Here is a 27,708-nt window from a genome sequence, read left to right on the forward strand (position 1 = left end):
TAGAATTGTTATGTTATATGTAGGATTTTACAATGTAACTATGATTTGAATTTCTAGTGTGCAAGGAAAATCCAAACTCTAATTAGCATTGAATTATTATTATTTTCGAGATGGTAATAAAATCTAAGTATCAGTGAACAAATGTATTGTGATTTGCTATAGCTCTGAACGAATTCCAAAAGATGTATCTCCTCGAAAATAAATTGATACTAGGAATTGTTCCTATTATTTCTTTCTGTGAACTCAAAAACCTTACAAGCAAACTGGAAAATTACATCTACTGTAAATAACCTAGATACGTATTATCACTACCTAAAACTGTCTTTGGTTGATAAGGATGACTCGTTTTAAGTGCAGAAGCAAGTATTACAAAGAGCTTCGAAAAACAGAAGCAGTGGCGGCCTGTGTTAAAAATAGATGGAGAAAATGAACGCACAAAGACCTGTTGAGAACAGTGTTGACCACACCTGTGAACCTGTGATAAAGTAAGAAAAGCAACCAACTACTTTAGAATAGACACAAAAACAAAATCCGTCTGAATTTCAGCGATAAAAAACATCATAGGCATTATTTACAATTACAGTAAAGCAGAACCCTCCTCTAAAAGCTATGCATATGTATTCTTTCGGAAAGTATAACATATTGGAAACAATAACAGACTGTAATAGTTGCTCTTGAGAACTCACACTATAAAAATGGTAACACTTGGTTAGTTTGGACAGAATGGTATTTGAAGAAAGAGAGGAGAAACTATATAAATTAATCAATACTGATCAACCAAGGAGATAACGAATTTCCGGGAACAAGTAATTTAATTCTTGAAACATACCTCAAATATGCATGACAACAGCATCCAACTCTATGAGACTACTTCTCTGCATGTCCACGTTTAGCCTTTCGACGAGAGTGGTTTGTATTACCGGTTCGATTGGGTTTTTGTTGTTTTTTACTGCAATTTGGTTTACAACATTAATATAACTTTAGTTTCTTAATCACAAAAACAGTGTGCTGTTAAAGCGATCTGAACCAAAATGGTAGCAAAGAAGCAGTAGGCGGGTCTGCAAATGGGCATGTGTTTGTGTGTGCATAGAAAACTAAAGAGTCGGATAGTTAAACTGACCTGAACATCGTTGAACAAATTCTTAACAAAATGATGACAGGAAGAGCCAATAATGCCGAGGCCTAAAATATAACAACGGAAGAGTTTAAGAATAATAACACATGACTGAGAGTTATTGACATAAAAATAATTTACAGATTCATACCATAAACCACACCAACTCTTTGTTTGCTATTGCCCTAGTCAGCTCATGCTTTTTAAAATATTCTTCCAAAGTACCTTGAGCCTTCAAAATTAAAAAAAAAAAATTATTATTAGTGACATTCTCTGAAATAATGATTAGTTGCATCAATTAGCGGAGCCAGGCACTCATGAAATTTCTGTTGGGGCTTTGATTGTAGTCATTCCTCTCCCCTATTAAAATTAATACTCATCCCTACAGAATCTTTTTAGCTAAACTTCTAATTTCTAACAACAAATCATGAACATTTTAGAATGTCAAATAAATTGGTATCAATGTTCATGTGATCAAATTTTTATTATTATATTACTTATACGTTATAACTTATATGGATATGGATACAATAACTGTTTTTGTAACAAAACTGATCCCAGATTATTACAGAAATATTTCATTTTGTAAGTAACAGTATTAATAATGATAATTATTTAATATGATATTTATAATAATCAGACATGCTGACTTCACTAAAATAATTATTCTTTGGAAATACTATTTACTATGCATGTAAAAAATTTTATATTTGAGAATCATGGTGTGCTGAAGCAGAGGATAAGGTGCTCCTAGTGCTAGATTTTGATTCTCATTTTCCCCTCCCACCTGTACTATATATATATAATCTCTGTGTTATTTTATATGCCATGAGGGATGATATCGTTAACTGCTGCTGAACTAACATAAAATTTATAACCACTATCAAACATGGTTTTTCCTCAGAAATTGATAAATACAGAGCCTCCACACAATATTGGAGCACTTGACTTTTCAGTTTTATATGATTTAAATTTTAAATAACTCTTTATTCTGATAATGCGCCAAGATCAATCTGTGTAGATATCAGCATAGGGTTATTTTTAGTAACAGAATAGCAGCTAGATATTTAGTTAGCTTTAGACGACTATTTTCTTCATCTAATTAAAAGAATAATAATTTGCAATTTATTGTCCACTCCTTAAATAAGTGTTACTGTCATTGTTGACTTCACCGGCTACCTCTGACATAAAATAACTAATGTAAAACCACTTAATAAACAAGTACCTATTTTAAAGTAGAGTACGTTAATTACGAGTATGCTGCAAATTTGTGTACTGAGTGAAAATTAAGACTCTAGAATTTTACCTCATAAGAATATTAGTCCCTTCTCATAGTTGTTAAAGTTTATTACTCTTAATCTCTCATGTCAATAAAGCATTGGTAAGAAAACCTCATCTTTTTAGTAAAGATAAATCACACACATAAAATGAGAGAAACCCAATAAAAAATTTTGTACACTTATACCTCCTGATGGTATGCAGTCGCATATTCAAGAAATTTTCCATAAGCATAAACCACCTCCTTCAAGTATGGCTCCAGAGCACCATGTACTTTATCGACATGAGGTTTCGCAATGCTGGCAACCTGATCAATGTGTGGCTTACTAACTTTCTTGGCTTCCTGTGGTTTAAACACATTTTAGATGTCAATAGAAAGAACGTCAAACATTAACTAAATAATATAACTTGACATCATTAAAGAGAGTATGTTTATACCTGATAATATGCATCAACAACTTCATGTGCTTTGATGACATGTGGAGTTGCAGCAGTCTTGGATGTTTCATAAACCTGTATACACTTGGTGGTGAATGACTTGACATGTGGTTCGGCATTAGATTTGACGACGAACCACTGATCCTTCATAGACGGGATCCATTTCTGCGATCAAACACAAAACAAAAGATGATAAAAACTCCAGTGAGACTAATTCAGCTTTATATAATACCTCTATCAAAAAACTAGTAACATTTTTTACCACTTTACAGACAAATAATGCTCCTCCAACTCAACATGGCCGGAATTGTTCGATGTAAAGTAGTAATTAAAATAAATGAACCATGAAATAAAAAGAGTAAATATATAAAACCTGGGTGATTCAGAAGTAAGAACCACTACCCCAGGGTTTCCTGATCCGCAAAGGGAGAAATATAATGGATAGCAACCCCGTAAAACAAATTTATTCTTTAAGCTCTGAAAATTCTAGAAGATTACATCTCCTCCAACAAAACTCTTCTCAGTCCCAAGAAGCCTAAAGCTAATCCTAATAATAAGAAAACTACTTAAAAGACACATTGTTGGAGATGAAGTTAGTTAGAGCAACTGAGCAAGTCTAAGAGTGTCCTAGTCGTTGCATTATAAATATTATAAAAAATAGTGTCCTAATAATTTAGGACATTATTTGTATACATGAACTCCAAGAATAATCCTTATTTCTATGCCCTATTATCATAATAATAATATAATTGAAATTAAATAATGGAGGGAAGAGAAAAGAAGTGTGAAAAAAGATGTCACAATGATTTTTTTATTATTAAAGGTGAAATAAGGCTTGACTAGTATAGCCTCAAATTAGGGCATTTGAGAGGTGTCCTAGTAATTAAGGCACATAGGATAGGACATTCTTGTAGCTCTTTTTTTTTATCAATTGTCTAAAATTTTGATTTAGGACATCATATAAGGCGTATCTGGACTTGCACATAATTAACGTATACTTCTTAGGAAAATGCTTGGTGCACAGAATTGTGTACAAAATTTTGTACATAATGACATGTGGAGGGTTTTAATTGGAATGGCCCCTTGGATACACATCAACAAGTCTAATTAAAACATCCCACATCAATTGTCATGTCATTCTGTACAATTTTTTGTACAAAATTTTGTACACCTAGCAGCAAGCACCGCTCTACTTCTTAACACCAAATACTTTCCTAATTAAACAAAAGGAACAACTCCTTTTAGTACTCTGCTACCATAGACTAGAATATTCCTGCTAGTCTACTTACCTAATATATTCAATGTGATTATAGTTCATAGTAATTTACGATCCACTTTATTCTTATATTATTATATAGAAATTAATACAAATTAATCTTTTAATTCCTTGCTCCACATCAATGAAAGGTCAAGTGCTTTTCCATCAGATTGATTGCTTTCTATTCTATTATGAAGTATGTGTTATTACTGTTTGCACATACCCTCACGTCTTTCATATGTCAACTTCAATATCAACAAAACTAATTGTAGATCTGCAGTTGTACAGAAAATGCTATTGGCCCAGTGGATGACACTAGCAGTATAATTATCAAGATTATACTACAAATATACATAAATAATTGAAGTTCGCCTAGATTTAGTGCAGATGCTTCATCTCTAAAATAAGAAACCAAGTCAACGTATATGACAACAAAATGTTAAAAAGTGCCTTACAGTTTTCACAATTTCCACATGGGGTTCAGCCCACTTCTCAAGCTGTCCCTTCTTTACATTTGCCTGGACACAGAAGTAAAATACATATTCAGTAAATACAGAAGTCAGAATAGATCAAAAGATAAAGTAAGCACTCTGAAGCGAAAATATGATTTTATAATTTACAGAAGATATTCTGTTGGAAACTAAAACAAGTAGGAAACCAGTAGTACCTTTCTAATTAGCAAAATTAATTGTAGTACCTTTTCGATCACTAATTGCATGGCAGGCTTTCCATGCATCTTCCATTGTGTCTCCACGTATGACTGCATGTTAGGAGTAAGGTCAGAACTGAAAGGAGCAAAATATTATGACGTATTTGTAAAATTTTACCTGACAACCATAGACATGAACTGCAAGCCAAGGGGGTAGCCATGCACCATGAACCTGGTTATGAATTATATAGATGAAGTGGATTTTAATACTACAATGATTGTGTTTCCCAAAAAGTAAATTAATAATTGTTACACATTAAAAAGCATTATGTGACTCCATTGAAAATCAATTAACAGCATGCTCACAATGGATGAAAAAACTATATTCAGATTTGGATTATTGCGGCAATTCCCCCCCCCCCCTGCATATTTTACACAATATATGTATCTTGTTACGTCTTCTAGACTTGTCTATGTATATATATGTTTACATGTATGTTTGATATAAATATTTGGTTGTCTGTATCTATGTCATTTTAGTTTTAAGTACATATGCAATATGTCTACACACTACGTTACAAAAATAACTAAAGTATATGACATAAAGAGATGACAACTGAGGAACCCAGGGCTCTAATGAATTAATCTATTAACATTACTATATCTGAGGTAGTGCAAGGTAGCATTAGGGTCACATAGGAAATTATAAGTGCAAATCTTCACCTCAGAGTTTTATAATATATTTACCAGAACCAAAGAAATTTGAACCATAAATATCATATTAAAAAGGTCATTCACAACCAGGCCCAACTATCTCTAGTACATTACGCGACAAACGAAAAAAGGTAGCAATGCAGGTGGTGTACCTCTGTTAACTCCTTAATTTTTGAAGTGGCCTCAAATTTTGCTTTCATCAGTTCCTCCTGCACAATAATAATCCCAAGTTAAGAATTAGTTGGAAACTTGTAACACCGAACCAGATGACTAGTAAATCATATTTGATAATTATATACAATTTTCAATGCCTGTGTACCAACATACTTCAGCAACTTGAAGGGCACGTTCAGTTTTTTTAATTTTGACCTTTTCTTCATCAATATTTTTTTTGAGCTGCAAAATGAACGAAAATAAGATTTGGGCAGAAAGCATTACATGGATCCTAAAATAAATAAAATTTCCATCAAAGTGGAACAATATTCAACTGTTGCATAAACAGCTTCTATATAGAACATGTGAATGGTCAAAGTTACAACATTAACAATAATAACTTCATCACACAATCAAGTGAGAAGGAACATACACTTTTGAGCTTCGAACTCATTTCAAGGACTTTCTTCTCGGATTGAGATACCTGAGCTTCTAACACTCCCTTTTCGCTGGCCCTCAGCTCCGTCTCCTTTTTAAGGTTCTCCGCCTTTAAAGGAAAAATTATATGTTATCTATCACATTTACTTGCATCTACTCTTAAAAGCTTTGCATGACTTAGAACCAACCTGCTTCTCTAGCTCAGCAGCTCGTGCATGAGCCTTTGCTATCTGCTCCTCAACAACAGAGGTTCCTTTTTTCTGAGAAATAGTAGAAATTCGATTGGCAAAGAGCAACAAACTGCCTCTTGAATAACCACAAGGTTAAACAGACACAAACCATTCAGATTTAAAACTTTCTTACTTGAACAGAAGCTATCTCGCTGCGCAGCGAAGCTATAGTATCTAACTTCTCTTTAATGATCTTCTCCTTTTCCAATATTTTATCATCCTTACTCTTCACTTCTTGAGTCTTCAAATCAATATGTGACTCTTAATACATAAACCATGTCAGATACTCAGATGAAGTATTGAAGTCACCGGTGGCACAATAAAGAATGAACTAACAAGTATTGTATAGACATAATAACTATTCTCCGAAATCTAAACAGATCCCTTTCACTGCTTTAAAGCTTCTGTCAATAGTCGATTTCCATGATATCTTAGATGTATCTCATACTCCTAATCTATGTCACTGGTCCAATCATTCCAATTAGTTAAGAACAAATGATTTCTTACCTAGGATTTAGAATTTTGATTTTACCCACTTATTCGGACATAATGACTATCACAATCACTTCATTTTACAATTAATGAAAACCAATGATGACCAGTTATGAAGTAAAGTAAAGTAACAACTATATGTGCTGCCAATGCCATAGAATCTAGCTATTTACCTAAGAGCTTGAACATCAAACTACAATATCAACATGCCTACCATGTAAATTATAAGCCTTTAACATAGTTTACCCTTACAACATACAAACAACATTCCAGAATCGAAACAAATTAAGTGTTCGCTCGTTATCAATTCCAGCTCTTCCTAAAATTCCTATGTCACTCTCATAATCCCCTCCCCCTTGGCTAGAGATAATTATTACATTACTATTTCGAACAAAGTCAACAAACAACAATGAGAACTGGAGAACCAAATATTCCCAAATATTCCGCACTTTTTCCTAGTCTGCTAGCTAGCATTGCTATGTACTGTTACACGCTTTGTGTTTAAGTATTTTTCTCCGGTTCTCATTTAAACCCGAACCTCTGTAAAACACTATCTCATAAGCAACATGAACCTAAATCTCACTAGTCACCACAAATATTACATTATAACACTTGAATTATTACATCAACTTATTAAGCTTGAATCAATACACATACATTACAAAATTTTCATTTATAAACTAAATTATGTAAATGATATTAATTCAAAACATACTAATAAAAAAAAGTACAAAATTGTATATTCAAATATTGAATTAAACGAAGATGAACCGAGTGTGATCAAACCTATATTCGATTCTAACTCATCCCGAGATTTATTAAAAAACACGTAACTTAGCTTATAAGTTACATTAGGAAATGAAGGATGAACTAACCAAGTGAATGAATCTTAGACTTGAGTTGCTCAACTTCAATCATAAGATTCGATGAAAAATCACCACCGTCGGATCTAACAACTTGATCAACGGTTGAGGAAGCATCATCATCACCACTTGCATTACTTACATCTAAAGCAAACAATAGACACAACAACATAAACATCTTCAACACCGCCATAGTTGAGGTCTTTCAACTCTATGTCGATGTTATTTATGTGTGTGTTTATATGTATATGTGATGTGTGTGTGTGTCTGAATTAAAACAAGTAAGAGATTGAAGTAGTTAGTTGAATTAGAATAGTAGTTTATGTCGATGTTTTCAATGTGTGTAGTGTGTGTACGAATGTAACAACTGCATCTGCAGATTGAAGTAGTTGAAGTTTGGTTTTTTAAGAGGTGGTGGTTGAATTTAAATTTATTTATCTATTTATCATTGATTTTCTTTCGAAATAAATAATGCTGCTTACAAAGTCAGGTTTTTCCAGAGTATTTTTTAATCTGCCTTTCAGCTTTGAACTGTGTGCCCGTTTTTTACAACATCCCATGTTGTATGTGAGTAACGTCGAGCAAAATTGAATCGAAACCGAAAAATTAAATCAAATTTTGCTAATTTGGTTCGGTTTAGTTCGGTCATTATTTTTCAGAAATTCGGACCTTTTTTTCCAGAAATTTGGTCCATTTGATTCCGATCAAATAGACCGAAATAAAATTCGGTTCGGACCAGTTCTTGTAATAAATATTTCAGTCCGGACCGAATGGACAAAATCATAAATACTATAATTTTATGTTATATATATTTTACATGTATCTTAAAAATTATAATAATAAATTTTAATTTGTAATTGTATTTATACACTCTTAAAACTCTACATATCACCTTACTTTCATTATATTTTAGATTTTAAAAATTTTAATACAATTTAATTGTTTTTTTAAATGCGGTCCGCACCATAATATACTTTCGGTCCGATTCGGTCCAAGAAAAAAATGATAATTCAATTTTTCGGTCTATTCGGTTCGGTTCGATCCGGTTTGAAACCGAATGCTTAACCCTATCTGTGACTGCCATCATATCAAAAAAAGTCAGTTATTGGGAATTTAGTTTTTCTAAAAGGTTTGAAAAAATTAAAAATTTAATACTATAACACTTCTTGTATTTTTAGTAGTATTATTTTATTAAATGATAAATGACAGTTTCAAAAAATATATAAAGTAAACGCGATAACAATTTATATCTATCCGATAAATACGCGAACCCTACATATATAAATGGGTTCGGGTTTGGTATTTATAAAACCCCTTTTAAAGGACATGTTTGCCTTAATCGGAAGTTGAATACTTTAACTTTGTTGATACATTGAAATTTACCGGTTTAAAAATTACTTCCTCCGTCCCGTTAAATGTTGTCTAATTTGATTTTTGGTACTGTTCACGGTAAACGATTGACTACTAATTTACGTCTAATCTATAATATCAAACATAGTCATGCGTGATCTCGTTGGATTCGTATTTATCAGTACTTTAATACAGTGAAATTTTTATATTTAATACTAATACGAATTTAAAGATATTAACAATCAAAAGTGTGCATTGACAAACGTGTCTGACACGTTTTTAGGGACGGAAGGAGTATTTTATATCTCTTTTTTTAATAAATGTACCTACGTACAATATATGATAAATTCTTTCCTAATTCAACTAGTATTAAAATGTGGGAAATTGTGTTGTTTGTGGATGCATAGCAATGGCGGAGAGAGATGCTAAGTAAAAAATAAAATGGCGGAGATAGGCGGGCGGAATAAAAATAAGAGGGGGTTTATTTTATATGTGGTCAAAAGGGGCCTGCTAGTCGCCCACGTTTTCACAGCTTCACTTTATCAAATCATTTTCTAGTCTACATGTGATGATGATGCCATTGCTTCAAATAGTCCAGGACAAATAAAAGCAATTGGTGCCGGTATATGGAAAGAGGTCGACATGAAAGTTATATAGGCCCAGTTTAGTTGACATTGCCATCCAAGACTTTAACGTTTCGCCTAAAAAATAAAAAATATATTTTTTAAATTATTTACGATTTTACCGATTTTTGAAAAAAATTACAAAATTTCTAATTTATTATAAAAATATTTGCAAATATATGATATTGCATAATAGGAAAACATGACAAGAAAAACATGAATAAAGTTATAAAAAGTTTAAGTAAGAAGGGTCATGTCCCCGAGGAGTGATTCATATAACGTTTTTCAAGTTATAAGGAAAAATGCACTTAAACGAAATTTATATACGAAAAAGTGTACCTGGTGCAGAGCTTCCTTATGGGAGGCAAATTGGAGCTTCCGTAGCAGAGCCAAGTTGACCCCAATTTGCCTCCGTAGTGGCCCTGGCCGACCAGCCAACAAATTGAGGCCTTTTGGCCGACCAGAGGCTCTTGTAGGAGAGCCCTGAGATCTTCAAAAGTTGCTCCCGAGGCCCTCTTGAGAGGTCCTTTGGAAATTTCTCGAAAATGATAACTCTTGGCAGAATTAAGTTTCGTGAAGACTAAAATGTCCATGAGAACGAGTTTGTTGGAGTACAAAATATCCTACAAAGTAGGTTTGGACAAGTTCAATGAAGTATAAGACTTTCTATAATAACAAGTTCAGTAGAACACATAACGTTTAGCAAGGACGAGTACAAATTATTTGCTAGGATGGGTACAGAACGTTCACTGAAACAGCCATAGCAGAGCCATGAGAAACTCAAGGGTAACCATGAAATTAATTAGATGGACAACCAAGAGCATGAAGGACATGGCAAAGTATGTAGAAGACTTGACTCTGAGTAAGAGGTTTAAAAAAAAATTGGAGCAAGCACCCCTGGACAGCACGGAGCAGGAGGACCTGCTCCAGGCCGGCCAGGGGTGGCCGACCTCCTTAGGCCGAGCAGCCTACATGCAAGGGCATGTGGCAGAAGGCTCTGCTCAGCCACGGTGACCCCCTGCGAAAATTTTCAAAATATTTGAAAAAAAATGGGAAAAATCAGAATTTTTTTTGAATTTTCAGGATTTTTAGATTAAGCTCAGATTAAGGCCAATTAGTGAATTTTAGCCCCGATTAGGGTCGATTAGTGTATATTAAGCGTAATTAACCCGAATTAGGGGGAATTAGTGATTCGTATGATGAAATTAGCCCAGATTAAGGCTAATTAACATCTTATGCATGCTAATTAGTCATGATTATCCCCGATTAGGGCAGATTAGTCTCGATTAAGGCCAACTAGTGCATTCTAGCTTGAAATTAGGCTCTTTTAAGCCTAGTTAGCAGCTTATGCATGGAAATTAGCCCCGATTAGCCTTGATTAGGGCCAGTTAGCAGCTTTCACCCTATAATTAACCTTGGCGAAGGTTAAGGGGTGATAAATGCTCGCTTTTTAGTCTCGATTAGGACCATTTAGTGTCAAAGACTATCCAAATAGCCTGTGTAAAGGCCTTAAGCGTGTATACTCACACTAATAAGTCGTTGTAATTGTGTAGATCGCTCCACACTTTACGATAAAACGACGATACACATGAAGGGCCGATACCCATGAAGGGGCGATACCCGAGAAGGGCCAAAAGAACCCCGAGTCGCGAAAAGACCATTATAACTTCCACGAAAACTCGAGCAGTATTCACGGAAGTTGGGGGGCAAATGATATGGATAGAAAATAGATCCTAAAAATACATTAAATGTCGCATTAATTATATTTGGGCTTCTTATCTAAAGTCCAGTACACACATGTCTGGTCCAAACTCGTAGCAGACTCAAGACGGCCCATGTAGACAAAGCTGACCAGCTAAGGTCGTCAAGGTCTACGAACACAAACTGTTCACGAACTAGGCCCAATACGGCTGCAAGAGTAGAGACATGTGTCCCAAACGGACTCAAAGTCCTACACAGAAGTAACCGGAGTTCCTTCCCTTATAGGATTCCTAATCACCATCTAAGTTAGAGACTTGTCTGCCAAGTCTCCCAACACAAGTCTAACCCTAGATTCACCTCTATACAAAGAGCTCTACCCCTCAACCTAGAACTACGTTTTTGACTTGATTATCTACTATATAGAGATACGTAGACATCTTGTAAGGACTGATAGTCTTGAACGCAAAAACAACCATTAAAACTCAAATCCCTAGCATTAAATACTAACGTACTCCAATTTTTATTCCAAAACAGCTACCACGAACCGATTTTCTAGTTTAAAATCTTTATTTAAACAAAGCGGATTTCGTATCAAATCTTATTAAAAATAATTTTTTTATTAAATAAAAAATATGTGTAAACTAAAAAACAACTATTTAATTTTTGCAGCTGTATTTTTTTTCCTAATCGTTTATAAACAATTCCATATGATATTATATTGATTTTATGTTTGTGAGATCCATATATTTTTTATAATATTATTTTGATCCGACATGATTAAATTGTATTAAAATAATTGTTTACTTAATAATAATACAATTTTCTTTTATTTTTTCCGCTGACGAGTATTAACATCCTCAATTATAAAAATCGGTCAATTCTCTAAAAAATTGCCGATAAATTGTTAATTAATCAGTCAAAAATATTTGACCAATTCACTAAATCTCCTATAAATCAATGATAATTTATCCGAAATTTCAAAAATCGCATCAATCACAAATCGGTACTTCAAGTCCTTGATTAATTAATTAAAATTTTCGAAATCTGTAACATTCCCTCCAAGAATTTAGGGTATTTTAATTATATATAAATCTTGATTTTAACACAGAATTGATTATTTCAAAAAAAAAGCACAAAATTGATAATTTTCTTTTAAAATATTTAAATAAATATTTATAAAGCGATATGATATCGTTAAATCCTCCCGCGCATTAGCTAACCGCTCAATTATATGGCGGTCTCGGCGAGTCTTCCGATGAACATTTCCCCGTCAGGCAAGTTCATATAAAGCTCAATAAACAATCTGATTTACAATTTCAATCATGAAAATTGATTTGAATTTAATCACTTTCTGCAGGGCGAGGGTGTAAATACACTGGCCACTCACTGGTATTCTTACCTTTCCCCGAACACATAGCAACGAATGCCCGAAAAATGAATAATCTCGATAAATAAATAAATATTTTCCGTCTCAACATAATAAATTTAATATACTTTTAGTCTCGATAAATATATATACGTGGACATTAGGTCTATTTGAATTGTCACTCTACATAGCCTAGTATAATTTGTAATTGTCTCAATCATGTTATATACGTGTTTAATTGATATTTTGCATAAATGAATACCGAAAATTGAATAATCTCGATAAATGAATATGTATTCTCGGTCTTAAGATAATGAAGAGAGTGCATTTTTAGTCTCGATAAATGTATAAACGAGGGCATTCGGTTTAATTGAATTTTTATTCTACAGGAATTAGTATAATTTGTAATTGTCTTAATCATTTTGTGTGTGTATGTGTTATTTATGGTGCAGAGAGTGCTACCAATTAGGGTTTTAACAGTGGGAAAGACTAGGTCAGCTGGTGTACAATTGATAGTTGATGAGTATATTGACAAGCTCAAGAATTATTGCAAAATTGAAGATGTGCAAGTTAGGTCGAATCCTAAGAATGCTCGGTATGGTTGTTATTTTTACTTACGGAGCTTTGATTTGTATAGAAATGATGTTTTTTCAGTGGTTTTAGTCTTATAAATTATGTTTTTAAGCTATGGTGAGTTGTAGAAGTAAATGCCTAATTGTTTATTGATGCTGTTGAGTGTTAAAATTTTGACATCTTGAAACGAATGATGTTTTTTTAGTGTGTCTAGTGTCTAGGCTTATAAATGACGTTCTTTAGCTGTAGTGAGTCATAGAAGTTGATGCCTAATTGCTTATTGATACTGTTGAGTGTTGAGTTAATAAATATATTTTGAATTAACTTGATATAGGAAGATATGTGTGAATGTTGTAAGCCAACATATTTAAAATTAAAAATAAGGATTCCTTCGGGCTTTCTATAAGGCAATAATTTCTGAGTGTATTGCATTTCTCGTTCATTTGTTATCAGACTGTGATTTCCGCCTCTTTTATTTGTCATCTTTTAGTGCAAGATTTAAACCAGATACGCCGTGAATAACAGTACTTCGCCCCTAAAACTTAGACATTGAATGATAGTTGCAACTTGCCCCTAAAACAATACAAGAGTTTGCAAGTTAAAAACATATTTTGATCATATTTTTAATGATGTAATGGCACCAATTGAACTGGAAGACAAGATTTTGTTAGTAATCATGTGTTACAATCATTTGCAGTGATGTCATGGCACAAATTGAACAGGAAGACATGGCTTTAATGAAGATTATCAAACCTGGCGATTGGGTAAAGCCTTGAAAACCATTGACATGGACCATGCTGTGATTTTAGTCATTTGGTATGCCTGTATTCACAAAAGATGATTGTCCCAACTTGCTCTTAAATTTCCAGATATATCAAAAAGTAGGTCTGCATTTATAGTTTAATGGATTTAATGTAGTATGTTCTTTGGTTCCTGTGTTATATGAGATTAATATATTTAGAACATTTGACACTTCTATGAATTTGAACTTATGAAATAAGGAGATAAACAAGCAGAATTTATTAATAAATAACTATTTATAAATTAACAATTTGAGCACAATGATTTTAATGAGCTGCGATAAATAATAGAGACTCTTTTAGTTCGAGTCCTATATTATCTATGGTGCTTGATTGGGTTGGTTTGCAATCATGGGCATCTGCTGATATGTTGAGGCTGCTGGCTTGTGCCACTCTGATGTCTGGCAACTGACTTGCCATGATATGACCTGATAAGTAGCTGTACCTCGAAGCCCACCTTTCCTCAAAAGGATGCCATCACAACTATTGCTAGTAGCTGACAGTAAGAAGTGCTCGTCACCTAGTTATTCATGATGTTATGTGCAGGTTGTGATGCTGGATGAACATGGGCTTGACGTGGGGTCTGAGCAAGTTGCTGAGTTGATCGGGGATGCAGGAAATACCGTATGAATTTCTACTTGAACTCCTAACTAATGTCTGAACATAAATATATGTTATCTCCCTTGGACTTTAATTACATAATATTAGGTTTTTCTGTTAATGTTTATGGATAATCAGTTGCAGGGACTACATTTTTTTTCCCTTTCTTGACGGGAGTAGGGACTTTTGTTGGCGTTTGTATATTGCTTAGGGTGATATGGTGTTACAGATTAGAATGCCTGGTATATTGATATGTTACGGTGACATGACACTCTAAAAGTTTGATGCGAATGCAAGCTTGCACCATATAATAGGGAAATGAGGACTTTTAGCTTAGAATAGGTGAGGAGAAACAGGACTGAGAGAAATAGACAAATTAGGAGAGAAGAGGAATATGGCTCAGCTAAGTTCCTTACATTTGCTTTGAGCAAGTTTCTAATTACATTTACATTTTCTTAGCTTGTTTGCATATACATGTGTAATGTGCACAATCATATGTGTGTCTCAGTTTTGGAACGATCACTTAAATTTACCATAAGACAACACACCTGTTATTTCTATGTGAATTTAGTTTCTTAACATTCGTACCAGGGCTCTTCGAACTTGTTGTTTTGCATTGGTGGACCATATGGTCATGGAAGGCAATTGCGAGAACGGGCTGATGTATCAATTAAATTGTCATCGTTGGTATTAAATCACCAGATTGCATTGATTGTACTCATGGAGCAACTTTACAGGTAACAACTAACAAGATGTTGACAACTTATTAATTATACTACCATCATGTTCTTGAAACTAATATTGTGTATTGTTTTTACTATTTAACTTACAGGGCATGGACTATTCTTAAGGGACAAAAGTACCACCATTAAATACTTTTACAGTTTCTCTTACCGATGATTATGATCAGGTATTACCATATTTTAATTTTAAAATACTTTTTAATACAACAAAGTACATTATTATATCATGTTAGTTTTTGCTAGTACATCATTTTTTTTCTGCCGTTCTGTGTATTGAATACTTTGGCACTTGGTTTGCTTACAGTACAGGGCATACTGCGTCTCTGGTGCAAGTAACTCCGCCCCCCACCCCCCTCGCAAGGTTTAGTATGGTTGGTTCCTCCTATCAGTTGCTGGAACTTGCCAGTGCACTCTACCAAGTTTTTTTCTTGCTTAGTGCAACAACTCTTCTTAACAGCTCCCTTTCCATGCTTAGAAGACTTGTTAGAGTTCATATTTGATTTTTGAGAGGATGTCGATTTGCCTTCCATATTGTAACCGGAACAATACATAATTTGCAATCTTATGTTGCATTAGTTGGTTGGAATGTATTGGTTCTGGATAATGATTTGAGATATCAGGCGGTAAAACTTATTTCATCAAGCTTAATTTATTTACTCTCAAAGAAGAACATTTGTGCACGTCCACACACCATGAATAAAGATCCTTAAAATAGGACAAAATGAAAATACTTGAACTGTGTTGTTAATTTTTACATAAAGGGATTTGATAATTAAAATCTAATATTGCACTTCACCTGGTGGGGCTTAATTGAGTTTGCAGTTTAACCAAAATTAACAATCAAAACAAATCAATCTCTGCGCTGTTTTTTGACAAATATGGCTTATAACCTTAAAATTTGAGTATATATTCGATATACAATAAACTCTTAACCACTTGAACTATCCAACCGGGCTCATACCCTGTCTGTTTTAAGATATAGAATATATACTCAAATATATACAAATCAATAGGTAACAGATGAAAGTATGCATATATACAACTAAACTGAGGATATTATCAAAGAGGAAAGAAAAGATTACAAATACAAAAGAGAATACAGAAAATACCTTATTATTAAATTAATAATTATATACTGTAATGTGCTACAGGGAGTAATCTACATTCTGTTGTAGTTTTCCTATGTACCTGTATAGTATTAAGCTTAAAGCTCTTTTGGGAATGGGGGTAATGTCTGTACTCTGTATATATATTGTTACAGTAGCCTAAAAGGCAAAAAAGAAGATGAGGAATCCTTAATTTATAATAGGCTTCTCCAGACTTGCTGGCATATCAGGTCCTCCTGTTCCAGAATACTCAACAGGTACTGGAAGGTTTAATTCTGAACAAATAAACTTAATGATATTGGCAGTGACACTCCCAAATGACATTTTGTTTACGGTAACCGAGACAGCAAATCTGTTCTTCATGTCACAAAAGCCAGTTGACCCTCCCATACCCGAGTGCCCAAAGCCGATAAGGGAACCGTCCTTTGACTTGATTCTCTTAAATCCAAGTCCGAAACTTCCGTTTGGAAATATTAGGTTTTCGTATTGTCCAGCACCTAAGAATGCATCGTGAATTGATTCATCGTTAAATATCTTGGAACCATATTCATGAACATTAACTTCCGGACCAGCGGCAGTAAAATTATTAGTAGGCACAGAATTAATGGATCTGCGGCTTTCATCTCCACCGTCAAGATTGATGGAATGTTCATAACTTGTGACCTGTTTAGACTCATCAGATGTGCTCAAGGCTTCATATGCTCCCTTCTTCTTGCGACCTTCAGACTTCTTTACAGTTTTCTTGACATTGAATTTTGGGATATGGGGGTGGCTGCCAAGTAGTGGCTTGGAAGAAGTGGAATGTGGTGGAGGGATGACACCACCATCAGCAAGAGCTGCATAGTAACGAGCAAGTGCACGGGCAGAGCAATGTCCATTAGCAGCAGGTAAGATGGCACGGCGAACATTAAGTGTATTGAATGTGGCTGGAAGGGTATTAATCATCTGAAGAATATCGCCTGGCTGAAAGGATGAAGGAAGGTCGCTACGGCTAGTCATTCCTGAGAGTTTGCTGATATCATCATTATCTACTGTAAGTGTTGCAAGTCGAGATTCCAAACCTGCAAAGGAACACTATGTGTAATGAGTCTAAGGATCGAAGATAATACACAACTTATTATTTATAGCATTTGAAAGTCTCTTGACTGTCAAGAAACATAATTGTTGAAATACAATTTGGCTTCTCTTAAAATTTAAGACAGAAAACATATGCATAAAAAAAGATACTGCGGGGGACATAATGAATTCATGCCTGGAGGAATTCCAACATATAGCTCGCCTTCAATGCCAAGAGGTCGAACAAAAGCTTCTTCCAGAATCTCCTGAAACTTTCTTCCAGATGCATGCTTCACAATAAAATCATAGCAACAAATTTTAACTAAGAAATCAATTTCAAGGATGTTACATATGTCGATGTCCTCTGAAGAAATAGTGAAGAAACTATTACCCACAGGCTACATATATATTTAAAGCGGAACAAAGTTAATGAAGAAATGACTGCAAAACAGACTAACTGCCTAGCCAGCGGTAAGGAAAGAAGAATTTGAAAAAAGGTGACTGTGTTACGAGACGTGGTTCAAGCTAATCACTGAATCGTCACAAAATATTACGCGAACAAGTGATCGGAATCATCACAAAATATTAAGCGAACAAGTGATTGGAAAGAAAAGTAATGCAATGCTCCGTCCGACTCTAGCAAGTAGCCTTACTAATTAATTACTACATGTAAATGTAAGGCTACATTTCAAAGAAATTAAGAATTACTGAATTAATTTAATAAATCAAAAGCATAACATGCATGAGAATTTTGCTTCCAGATACACAACATTCTCTACACGCAAATTACAATAGATAAATAGTCTACCATGCATCGTAGATTAAGAACGACATCCCAATATACAGCTAACTTTGATGTGTATATTATTGTGCATGCTAATGTTCAGATGTTGACGGTTATTGTAGTTAAGTTTTACTGCAAGAATCCTTGCGTTGTAGACAGCCTAGTGAGAATCCATTTTCTCTTGGGGGTTTAGGCCTCCCTAAAGGCATGTGCGTGTGAGTATTAGTAAAAAGACCCTCCCCAAAACACTGATTGTCAATTAAAAAAAGTTGAACTTAAAAGGACAACATATTTGGAACTAGTGCTCTAATCAGATTTTCCAGTGAGAAATGTCGAATCACCATACTTAGATATTAAACACCCAATGAGTAGTATATCATTTTCCAATCAGCAGATCCTAAAGCAATATGAACTTAACTCTGGCTCTCACTATAGATACTGAAGACCAGGTATCTTTTATGCAATGTTGATTACTGAGTAAAACTAGAAAGAGTTACAAATTGAACTATTTAGTCTATGTGAGAATCATCAATGTAGCAATACCTCAACAATTCCGCCACATAACCAACCAAAAGAGAGATAATGATATAGCTGCTGTTGTCCAGGTGAACCCTCAGGGACAGTCTTCGCGATGCAATTCAGGCACTCCTCCCAGTTGCACAGTAATAATGGATCTTCCTGAGTAAGATCAGCAAGAGCATTATGCATACCAGATGTATGGTTGAGGACATGGTGTACCTACGGAAATGAGAAAAGAAGGAAATAAGTTTAACTATATGATATTTCATACAAAAATAAAGAGGCGGCTGTCTGTTAATCATTCAAACTCTCATTAGAGCCAAACGCAGCAACAATCATATCATCATGGAATGCAGGGTTTTCTAATTCTTAAGCCCATGTATGTCTGTAAGGATTATAATCTGGGAATTCCGGCATTTGCACTCTCTTTGTTATACTTAATACTTTAAATAACATACTAACTAATTTTGATCACTTTCTTCATTTTCGGAAGATTATTAGTTCTAGCCTCTCCCTATAAATTCCATGCAACTGAACGAAAAAGCGCATGACATCTACTGATGGTAAATCTTAAGAAATGAATATATATATATATATAAATTTAGAGCAAATATACCAATAGTTGGGAATATTCCCATGTAACAAGAAATAGAAGGAATATGGATCTGTCACATATCAAGGGTATATGCCTCACAAAATTTAAATTCATTTAATTTCTCCATAATCAAGAACTTGTCACTTGGATCCGCACCCGCATCTGACACCTGGACCCGAGTCTGGGTAACTTAGTACACAAGTCCATTTTAGTAACTTATACCCGGACTATAATCCAAGGCCAATTTTCATTTTGTCCTCATTTTACCGTACTTAATTCTCAGAAGTGTCATGAACCAAATTTGATCGTGTCACACCTTCGTTCACTTAAGGGGGCTACTTGATACCACAGTGTTACTAAAAGGTTCGCCTCAACTGAACTGAAGAGTGTTGGAAACTAATACATGAGACTAAAAATAAATGGTTATGGCAAAAAAAAAAGAAAAGGAAATTGAATTAAGTCTTGGAATATTAGTTCAGGTAAACGGACAAGGGTAGTGTATGAGGAAAAGACTTTCAATGATGCACTCCTGCATACAAAATCTCCTGAGAAGGGGATATCATCTCGTCAATGGAGAAAGTTATATTCATTGCGTAAGAAGATGCCAAACCTTTATTCCATCTTTTCCATTTGATCGAAATTCTGGCCATACATCTGCCACATTTTCGTCGAGCTTCAACTTTCTGCAATAGAAATTTTAAAAAAAGTTAGCATAGCTTCTTCTATTTGACAGGTCCAAGCGAATATAAACAATGCACAAGGATACTGATATGAAAAGATAGCAAGATTAAAAAAGAAAATGCCTTCAGAGGGTTTTAGGGTAAGAGCAAGTCCAACAGACTACTTATCCAAGCTTTTAAGTTGAAATTTAAGGAACAAGTACGAAAAATATGCTCCAACAGTCTCTTAGTGATTCCTTAAATCACTAAGATCATCCATTAACTCTTTATTTTTAAGAACTAGCACCATCTTTTTAAGAATCCCCTAACCATTATTTTATAATATATTATGTGGACCACCATCTCTTTCTCTCTCTTTTACATTATATTTTAATTGATTCAATGTACTTTTAATAGTAAAATATGATATAAGGAACAAGTTTAAGAAGTATTGTTGGAGACAAACATACTTCTTCATGTCTCAACTTACTAAGGGCTAATTTTTTATATTATATTTAAGGATTGAGTTAGCATACTGTTGGACTTGCTCTAATATTTTGAAAAATAAGAAACCACCTTAAAATACTCCATCTCCCTGGAATTGATTTTCTTTTTCAAATACCTCATAAATATATAAGCAGAAAAAGGCCCCAGTTCACTGGTTTATTGAGGCCAACCGAAAGCATGGGTACAAAGTGTATATAAAATTGTCCAATCACCACCAATCTTTGGGGAATCTGTAGTATAATAGTTTGGTCCAACATTCAGACATGTTGGCTATACATGTGCATGTATTAAAGTCTATTGCTCCGTTAAATGACAGTCATGACCTCATACAGTGAGATCATGGTGGAACAAGATGACCTAATTTTTATTGGGACGAGTCAAGATGACTTGATTTCTTCTCTTGAAAAAAGGAATTGGGATTTTTGCAATTATAGTCCAATTTAAGATCGAGATATTGGAGCTAAATATCAGTTGCTATGTCAAATATTATATTCATTCATCTGTATCCCATCACTTTAAGCTTCTACACTGAAATCTTTAAGAAAATATTTCATATCTCATTTTTACAGAGGATGGAGATCAGAACAATAAAAAAGACACATATAAGATGTAGATAAAGCTGATGAATTTACTCCATCCTTCTTGTTTCCACATCACATTCTTCTTCAAGATAACAACAGAGTCTTGACTCATATGTATAATAGTTCTATCTGACCAGCACAGTACATTATATAGTCGCATAGGCAAACAGCCAGCTTTCATGAAATGACACATGTATAATAGTTCTATATAACCAGCACAGTACATTATATAGTAGCATAGGCAAACAACCAGCTTTCATAAAAATATCTGGCATATGCAATTATTATAAAAAGCAGCATCATTGATGACTAAATGGACCAGTGAGTATTTATTAGAATACATAAGGAAAAAAACAAGCCATAACATACTAGCAAGCAGATACTACAACAAAGATATGAAGATCTGTTATAATAAAGAAGATTTGATTTAATATCGATCACGTACCTATTGTCAACCAGCCAATGTACCATTCCAGCTGTGATACCCTTTGTTGCAGAGAAAACATTAAATAGGGTATCAGGCTGAACAGGACGAGGATCATATCTTCCAAGCACACCGGCAGCAGTGTCAATTATCACTTGCCCACCTTTGTAGGCACATACCTAAGGTCAAAATTTCATTGGATGAAAATGTATGAAAACAATACTACATTAACGTAATGAATTTCAGCAAGCTCTGATAACTTAACATGTCTCCCAGACTACAATACTAGCCATGCAATAGAACTACATTACTGCTTTGCCACCCAAAATAGGAGCTGACCCAAGACCGTTTTAATCAAGTAACATTAGCTGGAAATCGTAGTCATAATTGATCTTCTGTGTCCTTCGAAGATTCATATGAATAATTGTGTTGTGAGTGACTAAAGTCAACTACTTTACAATGCATGCAATCACACGTCGATGTTCCACAGTTTTTTAAGGACCGCAAATTTTACAGATTTCCTCACGTTCCATTATAACTCAGTGCAGTAAAAAAGGTTTTCAGAGAAAATAACTGGAAAATAAAACGTAAGCTACCACCCATGTATACACAAACATATGTGTACGGTGTACCTGTATTCCAAGAATTTTATCAGCATTCCACGTTCCATTATAACTCAGTGCATTAAAAAAGGTTTTCAGAGAAAATAACTGGAAAATAAAACGTAAGCTACCACCCATGTATACACAAACATATGTGTACCTGTATTCCAAGAATTTTATCAGCATTCCCCAGCTCAACTAATAAATGCCTCAATTTCGCCTCCACATCAGAATGAACAGGGGTGTTGTATATCCATTGCGCATTTGATCTCGGGCCATTATCAATATTGCTGAAAGCAGCTTAGTTTACAGTTACATAAGCTAAAAGGGACGCAAGGATCACAGAAATGAAAAACCTCTAATACATTATAGACCTACCATTGTAAAACAGATTCAGCAAATGGCCGCATGATATCCACATAGTTTATGCGAACCTTCATTATAGATGAAAGCCCTGAAAAGATGTTGATTATTACTTAGATGAGTAAAATTAGTTAACATCACAGAGAAGCACAAACGGATTTCTTGAATACCTCTAAGTAGATTGAGAACCCGACTGAAGATCACAATATCACCTGGAAAAGCATCAACCTGAACATAAACTTTATAAGGATCTTGGTTATGGAATAAAATAAACATAATGGAATAAGACTGATAGAAAAATATATTATTACAATTATTATGCAGCTGACCTTTTTCTAGTCTCCAATTTATACACAATTTCTGTATTAATTATTAAAAGCAATCTTTCACAGCTTAAGGTACAAACTTTTAAAATATGCTATCCGATCTGAACTTTAATTTTTTAGCGAAATTAAACTAATATTGCAGACTTCGATATCATAGATCAAATGCATGGACATTGTAGTTTATGCAATAAATATGAAAAAAATGTATGGTCTGGAACTAAAGGTAATATCACGTATACTTACAGGATTAAAGCGACGAGATTCCTTTTGGCTAAGCTTCAAGCTTTCCTTCTTAAGTTTTGCTTTTTCCTTGTAAGACTTCAAGTGTTCCTTAATAAGAGAAAAACAAACTATGTTATGATCTCTTGCAAATATAGTGAACACGGATGCTAATTTCTAAACAGTCACTCACATCTTCTTCTCTGGAAGGCGCTGAATTACGGAATATCAGAGCTGTTACCTCCATCGCCTCATCTGGCAAGTCCATGCGAAATCTAAAACCCATTTCCGCAAGGGCGGACAGAAGTGCCGCATGATCACCCTGCAGTTGACATCTTAGCTATTAAAGAGGTACTTATAATACACTAAATTTTAAAGTGACATGCTCAGTGAATTCACAATAGTGAAAGATAATATATTACAAACCAAACAGCAGATATATGGGTTTAAGGAAAGAAACAAATATTCGTCCCATATTATGGCCTTAGGTTGTCCACAATCTGTTATCAAGTTTTGCTCAACTTACTGAACCGAATCATGTGATATATATTTCTAGGGGGCTCTGTAATCTACTAGTATATCTGCAGATACAATTTTCTCATTATTTCTAATCTTAGCACAAAGATTACCAACCTCAACAGAAGCCAGAAACATTTTTGCTAAACCTTGTTTCATAGAACTCGTCAATACTTTAGTAAGACCAAAATCAAGCAAAATTGGACGATGTGGTGGCACTTTGCTGACAAGAAAATTCCCTAAATATATAGCCAAATAAAATTAAATGCACTGATTAAAACTGTGAATGATTGCATGCACATTTGAAACAAAATGTGACAAAAATTATGCTATGAAAAAAATCCACAGGGAAATTGAGATGAAGGTATAGGAAGGAGAAGCAGAAACTGTACCTGGATGAGGATCACCATTAAATATACCACCCACGTAAATTTGGTGTGCATAAGCACGTGTAATTTCTTCAACGAGCTTTTGCTTATCAACGCCCAAATTTTCAAGTGATGCCAAGTCATTTAAACGAACCCCGTCCATATACTCCAAGATGAGGACCCTTTCAGTTGACTGCCATATCAACAGACATGTAAAATGATAAATGGATGATTAAAATAAATATAGCAGATATATAGTTGGGAAGACCATTATCCTCAGCAAAAGAGAACAATGTGATTTGAAAACACATACATATATGCTACTAACATATATAATATTCCTTTAAGGTAGACAGAGGTTCTATAACACATTATGTAATATTAATATTTTATTTAAAGTCGTCATATAGATATGCACTGTAGGTCAATAGGGGTTCTTTGCTGGACTGTTGAAAAATTGCAAGTTCACTCTGGATCTTTACGTTGCAACAAATGTAATGTTGACATATTCTTCGTGTGCTTAACCTGTTTTTTTTTGTCAGAAGCCTGTTTTGTTACCTGAATAACTTCGGGAATTAAGACATCTACACAATTGGCAGGCACTTTCTCATCACTTTGATTATTGCAACCAAGGTTCCTGGATATTAAACTCGTATTTTCTAACAGGCAGCAAGAAAGATAATGCTTTCATCAGATTCTGCAGATTAAAATTTTAAACTAAATTAGCAGACAAACTGCACACATACCAGCTTCACGATTAAAATCTAGTTCCTTAGGCGCTTCTTTGCACCATTCATCTATTACAGGGTTAAAGTCATACTGAGGCTCTGCCCATGCTATCCAGTCAACAATTGACTTCGCATTCTTCAGATCCTGAACCGAAAATATACAAATTTTATCAGTTCATAATCAAAATACCCCAACAATAGATAAAACCAAAAATAGAAAAGGAAAGAAAAGAAAAGAAAAGTATGAGTGACCTCCAAAATGATTGACTTGATGCCCTCATGCTGAACTTTAACAACCACTTCCCGTCCATCAGTTAATGTTGCACGATGAACTTGAGCTATCTGGAAGTAGAAAATACAACAGAGACGAAACAACATGCTAAATCAAACTCCACATTGTCACAGCCCAGGCAATTAATCATGTGAGAATTTGAAACAACCACCTTCAGAAAGCTCAAAATTGACTATTAGTACTATAATTATGCTATGTGGTTCAAGGATCTTACTGATGCGGTTGCCAAAGGAACTTGAACAAAATCACAGAACATATCCCTCATTGATTTTCCAAATTCTTTCTCTATGGTCTCACAAACCTGTGCCCCAAAAAAAGAGAGTAACTAGTTATCTGACAATGTTTCTCAAGGTATTCTGATATTCAACCCAGTTACTCGGTAGCCCTCAGATAAGAGATTCAATAATTTGCACAAAAAATTAAATAACTGGCTAAAATACTGGTCCCAACATAACATAGCTAAAGGCAAGTAGACATACTCATAAATAACTCCACTACTAGTTATGTAAAATTGTTAAAGGCAACATTTTTATCCACCTCCACCTTCAAACAAATTATAGCAAAGCATTACCACTTTCAAAGGGCGAGGAGGAAGAGAGTCTTGCAACTGCGTCAGCACGCGTATATATGCATTCGGGAGCACATCAGCACGTGTGGACATGTACTGTCCAAGTTTTACCCACATTCCTTCTAATTCAATTATAACCTTCAGGACTCGCTTTGCATTGCGCTCATGAAGCTTCTCCCACATGGAGTCACGTTTAGATTTACTTACCCATTTTTCTCTCTTTTGCAAAGCCTAAACCAATACAACAATACACGAAACTGATAACAAATTAGATGAATTCCCAAAAAGGATATCTCGTTATCAAATACAAAGGAATGAAGAAATAATTTTACCTTATAGTCCAAATACATTATAATGGCCAATGTGAAAACTTTCACACGCCTGGTATAGATGTTTCCCCAGGCCATCAGATCACTTGCCTACAAGTTCAGTAAATGGCCATTAGCTTCCATATCTTGGTCCAAAAAAACAAAATATCAAAAAGGCAAGGCACATAACACATTATTAGAGTGATGAGGTATACAAACTTATAACTAAAACAGCTCAGAAATACATTATACAATCTCTGATGGGGACAATATCAAATTTTCAATACGCTTGAGCTCAACTTGATGCAGCCGAAGAACTGATAGGTGATATAACATGTCAATTGTACACCCCCGTTAACAATCTTCAAAAGTCCAACTTACTCAAATCATAGTGTGCATACCGCATATTATTTTCTTAATTGAACCTGTAAGTCATCGTACATGAGCAAGGAATCAAATATAAAAACTGAAGAGCTAAACATTCCATCTCCAGAGAAAATCTTTGACCACATCCATAACGTAATTCCGAAGCCAAGCATTACATTTCAGTTAGCTAACGTTAAACATACATAGTTAATAGAACTCCACTATTAATCTCCACAACACATTATTGTTGATAATTGTCATATTCTCTCTCTCACTCTCACCCTCCCTCTCACACACAGAGCTCTCTCTCTCTTCCCCCCCTCCAGCATAGATCACTCTCTCTCTTCCCCCCCCAGCATAGAGCTCTCTCTCTCTCTCTCTCCCCCCCCTCTCCCTGTCTCCCCCCTCTCTCCCTCTCTGTCTCCCCCCCTCTCTCTCCCTCTCTCTATCTCTCTCTCCCTCCCTCCCTCTCACACACAGAGCTCTCTCTCTCTCATAAACAGGGACACACACAGGGAGAGAGAGAGAGAAAGAGAGAGAGGAAGGCTCATAAGTGATCAATTAATAAAATAAGCTTAACATTCAAAACCGATAAATCCACCAAAACACACGACAAACAAACAGTTCAAATGAACACAACTAATCAATATATAAACACAATCACAGCACAAATGACAATCACAACAAATTCACTACACAAAATCAATGAAATGTTCGAGGCTACAATTCCACCAATTAGCAGTAAACAAAAACTAGATACAAAAACCAATTAGAATTAAATCAAAGTAGCTACACAACAATTCACCAAGCATACACACACACACACACACATATATATAACTAAATTATCAAGCACACAAAAGTAAAAAACAATGAAATGTTGATAGAGTAGAGTTTTATTTTTACTATTGACGGTGAAAAATTAAAAAAATAGTGATCGGAATCGTCGATAAAAACGTACCGGAATAAGCGAGCGCCGGAGATATAGATACCAGAAGAACAGGTGGAGTAAACCGGTCAGTCTTGTATTGTATTCTGTGTTTGGTGTAAAATATACGACTCTTCCGTCCCGTTTATACTGACCAAACATTCTAAATTCACGTATTTAGCAGTGTAGCGAAACTTTTTTTTTAATTTATATCATGATTAACGTATTTAGAAAATATTAACACACATATATATATATAACATATATATATATATCTATTCGATCTAAAATAAAATAATAATTATTCCGGGATAAAGTAAAATTAAAAAAAATAATAAGTATACTTAGCTGAATTTAGTTGATATCACGATCTCAAACTAACATAAACTTTTTGCCATTAACACATAAAATTTTACTAATGATTCAGGTTTAAACATATCAAACTAACATTAATTTAGTTGGATTTAGTGGGTTAACAGAGTAATGACAATTCGTATACTAGTGATCTCA

At 34.4% G+C, this 27,708-nt stretch overlaps 3 protein-coding genes across 8 annotated transcripts; 1 reads left to right on the plus strand and 2 right to left on the minus strand.

The window, feature by feature from the left end:
* Positions 1-134: 134 nt before the first annotated feature.
* On the minus strand, positions 135-8,051 carry LOC141671927 (uncharacterized). 4 transcript variants are annotated; one of them, XM_074478374.1, is made up of 15 exons: positions 7,640-8,049; positions 6,406-6,533; positions 6,231-6,302; positions 6,038-6,151; positions 5,779-5,847; positions 5,604-5,660; positions 4,916-4,969; positions 4,786-4,848; positions 4,544-4,606; positions 2,906-2,995; positions 2,580-2,735; positions 1,266-1,346; positions 1,121-1,182; positions 830-949; positions 135-475 (listed from the first exon to the last, which is right to left on the minus strand). In XM_074478374.1, exons 1-14 carry the CDS (start codon positions 7,818-7,820, stop codon positions 868-870), a joined length of 1,272 nt encoding a protein of 423 aa, XP_074334475.1. In that variant the 5' UTR covers positions 7,821-8,049; the 3' UTR covers positions 135-475; positions 830-867. The 4 variants fall into 4 exon arrangements, with proteins under 4 accessions (XP_074334475.1, XP_074334474.1, XP_074334473.1 ...); XM_074478373.1 differs by having other exon boundaries at positions 135-467; positions 2,831-2,995; positions 7,640-8,048; XM_074478372.1 differs by having other exon boundaries at positions 2,831-2,995; positions 7,640-8,047.
* Positions 8,052-12,477: 4,426 nt separating this feature from the next.
* On the plus strand, positions 12,478-16,035 carry LOC141672026 (putative RNA methyltransferase At5g10620). The gene is made up of 8 exons (XM_074478511.1): positions 12,478-12,575; positions 12,659-12,690; positions 13,120-13,262; positions 13,938-14,004; positions 14,587-14,664; positions 15,232-15,377; positions 15,473-15,550; positions 15,688-16,035. Exons 1-7 carry the CDS (start codon positions 12,533-12,535, stop codon positions 15,510-15,512), a joined length of 549 nt encoding a protein of 182 aa, XP_074334612.1. The 5' UTR covers positions 12,478-12,532; the 3' UTR covers positions 15,513-15,550; positions 15,688-16,035.
* A 445-nt stretch (positions 16,036-16,480) lies between these two features.
* LOC141670700 (uncharacterized) lies at positions 16,481-27,331 on the minus strand. 3 transcript variants are annotated; one of them, XM_074476654.1, is made up of 20 exons: positions 27,232-27,331; positions 26,150-26,329; positions 25,929-26,015; positions 25,600-25,827; positions 25,243-25,329; positions 24,989-25,078; positions 24,755-24,881; positions 24,567-24,667; positions 24,033-24,201; positions 23,758-23,879; positions 23,318-23,446; positions 23,149-23,235; positions 22,750-22,807; positions 22,595-22,670; positions 22,377-22,506; positions 21,636-21,793; positions 20,054-20,126; positions 18,873-19,067; positions 17,742-17,835; positions 16,481-17,550 (listed from the first exon to the last, which is right to left on the minus strand). In XM_074476654.1, exons 3-20 carry the CDS (start codon positions 26,001-26,003, stop codon positions 16,679-16,681), a joined length of 2,871 nt encoding a protein of 956 aa, XP_074332755.1. In that variant the 5' UTR covers positions 26,004-26,015; positions 26,150-26,329; positions 27,232-27,331; the 3' UTR covers positions 16,481-16,678. The 3 variants fall into 3 exon arrangements, with proteins under 3 accessions (XP_074332755.1, XP_074332758.1, XP_074332757.1); XM_074476657.1 differs by lacking the exon at positions 26,150-26,329 and having other exon boundaries at positions 27,232-27,309; XM_074476656.1 differs by lacking the exons at positions 26,150-26,329; positions 27,232-27,331 and having other exon boundaries at positions 25,600-25,853.
* Positions 27,332-27,708: the final 377 nt, after the last annotated feature.

Source organism: Apium graveolens, chromosome 7, assembly GCF_009905375.1.
Source record: "Apium graveolens cultivar Ventura chromosome 7, ASM990537v1, whole genome shotgun sequence".
NCBI classification, from domain to species: Eukaryota; Viridiplantae; Streptophyta; class Magnoliopsida; order Apiales; family Apiaceae; genus Apium; species Apium graveolens.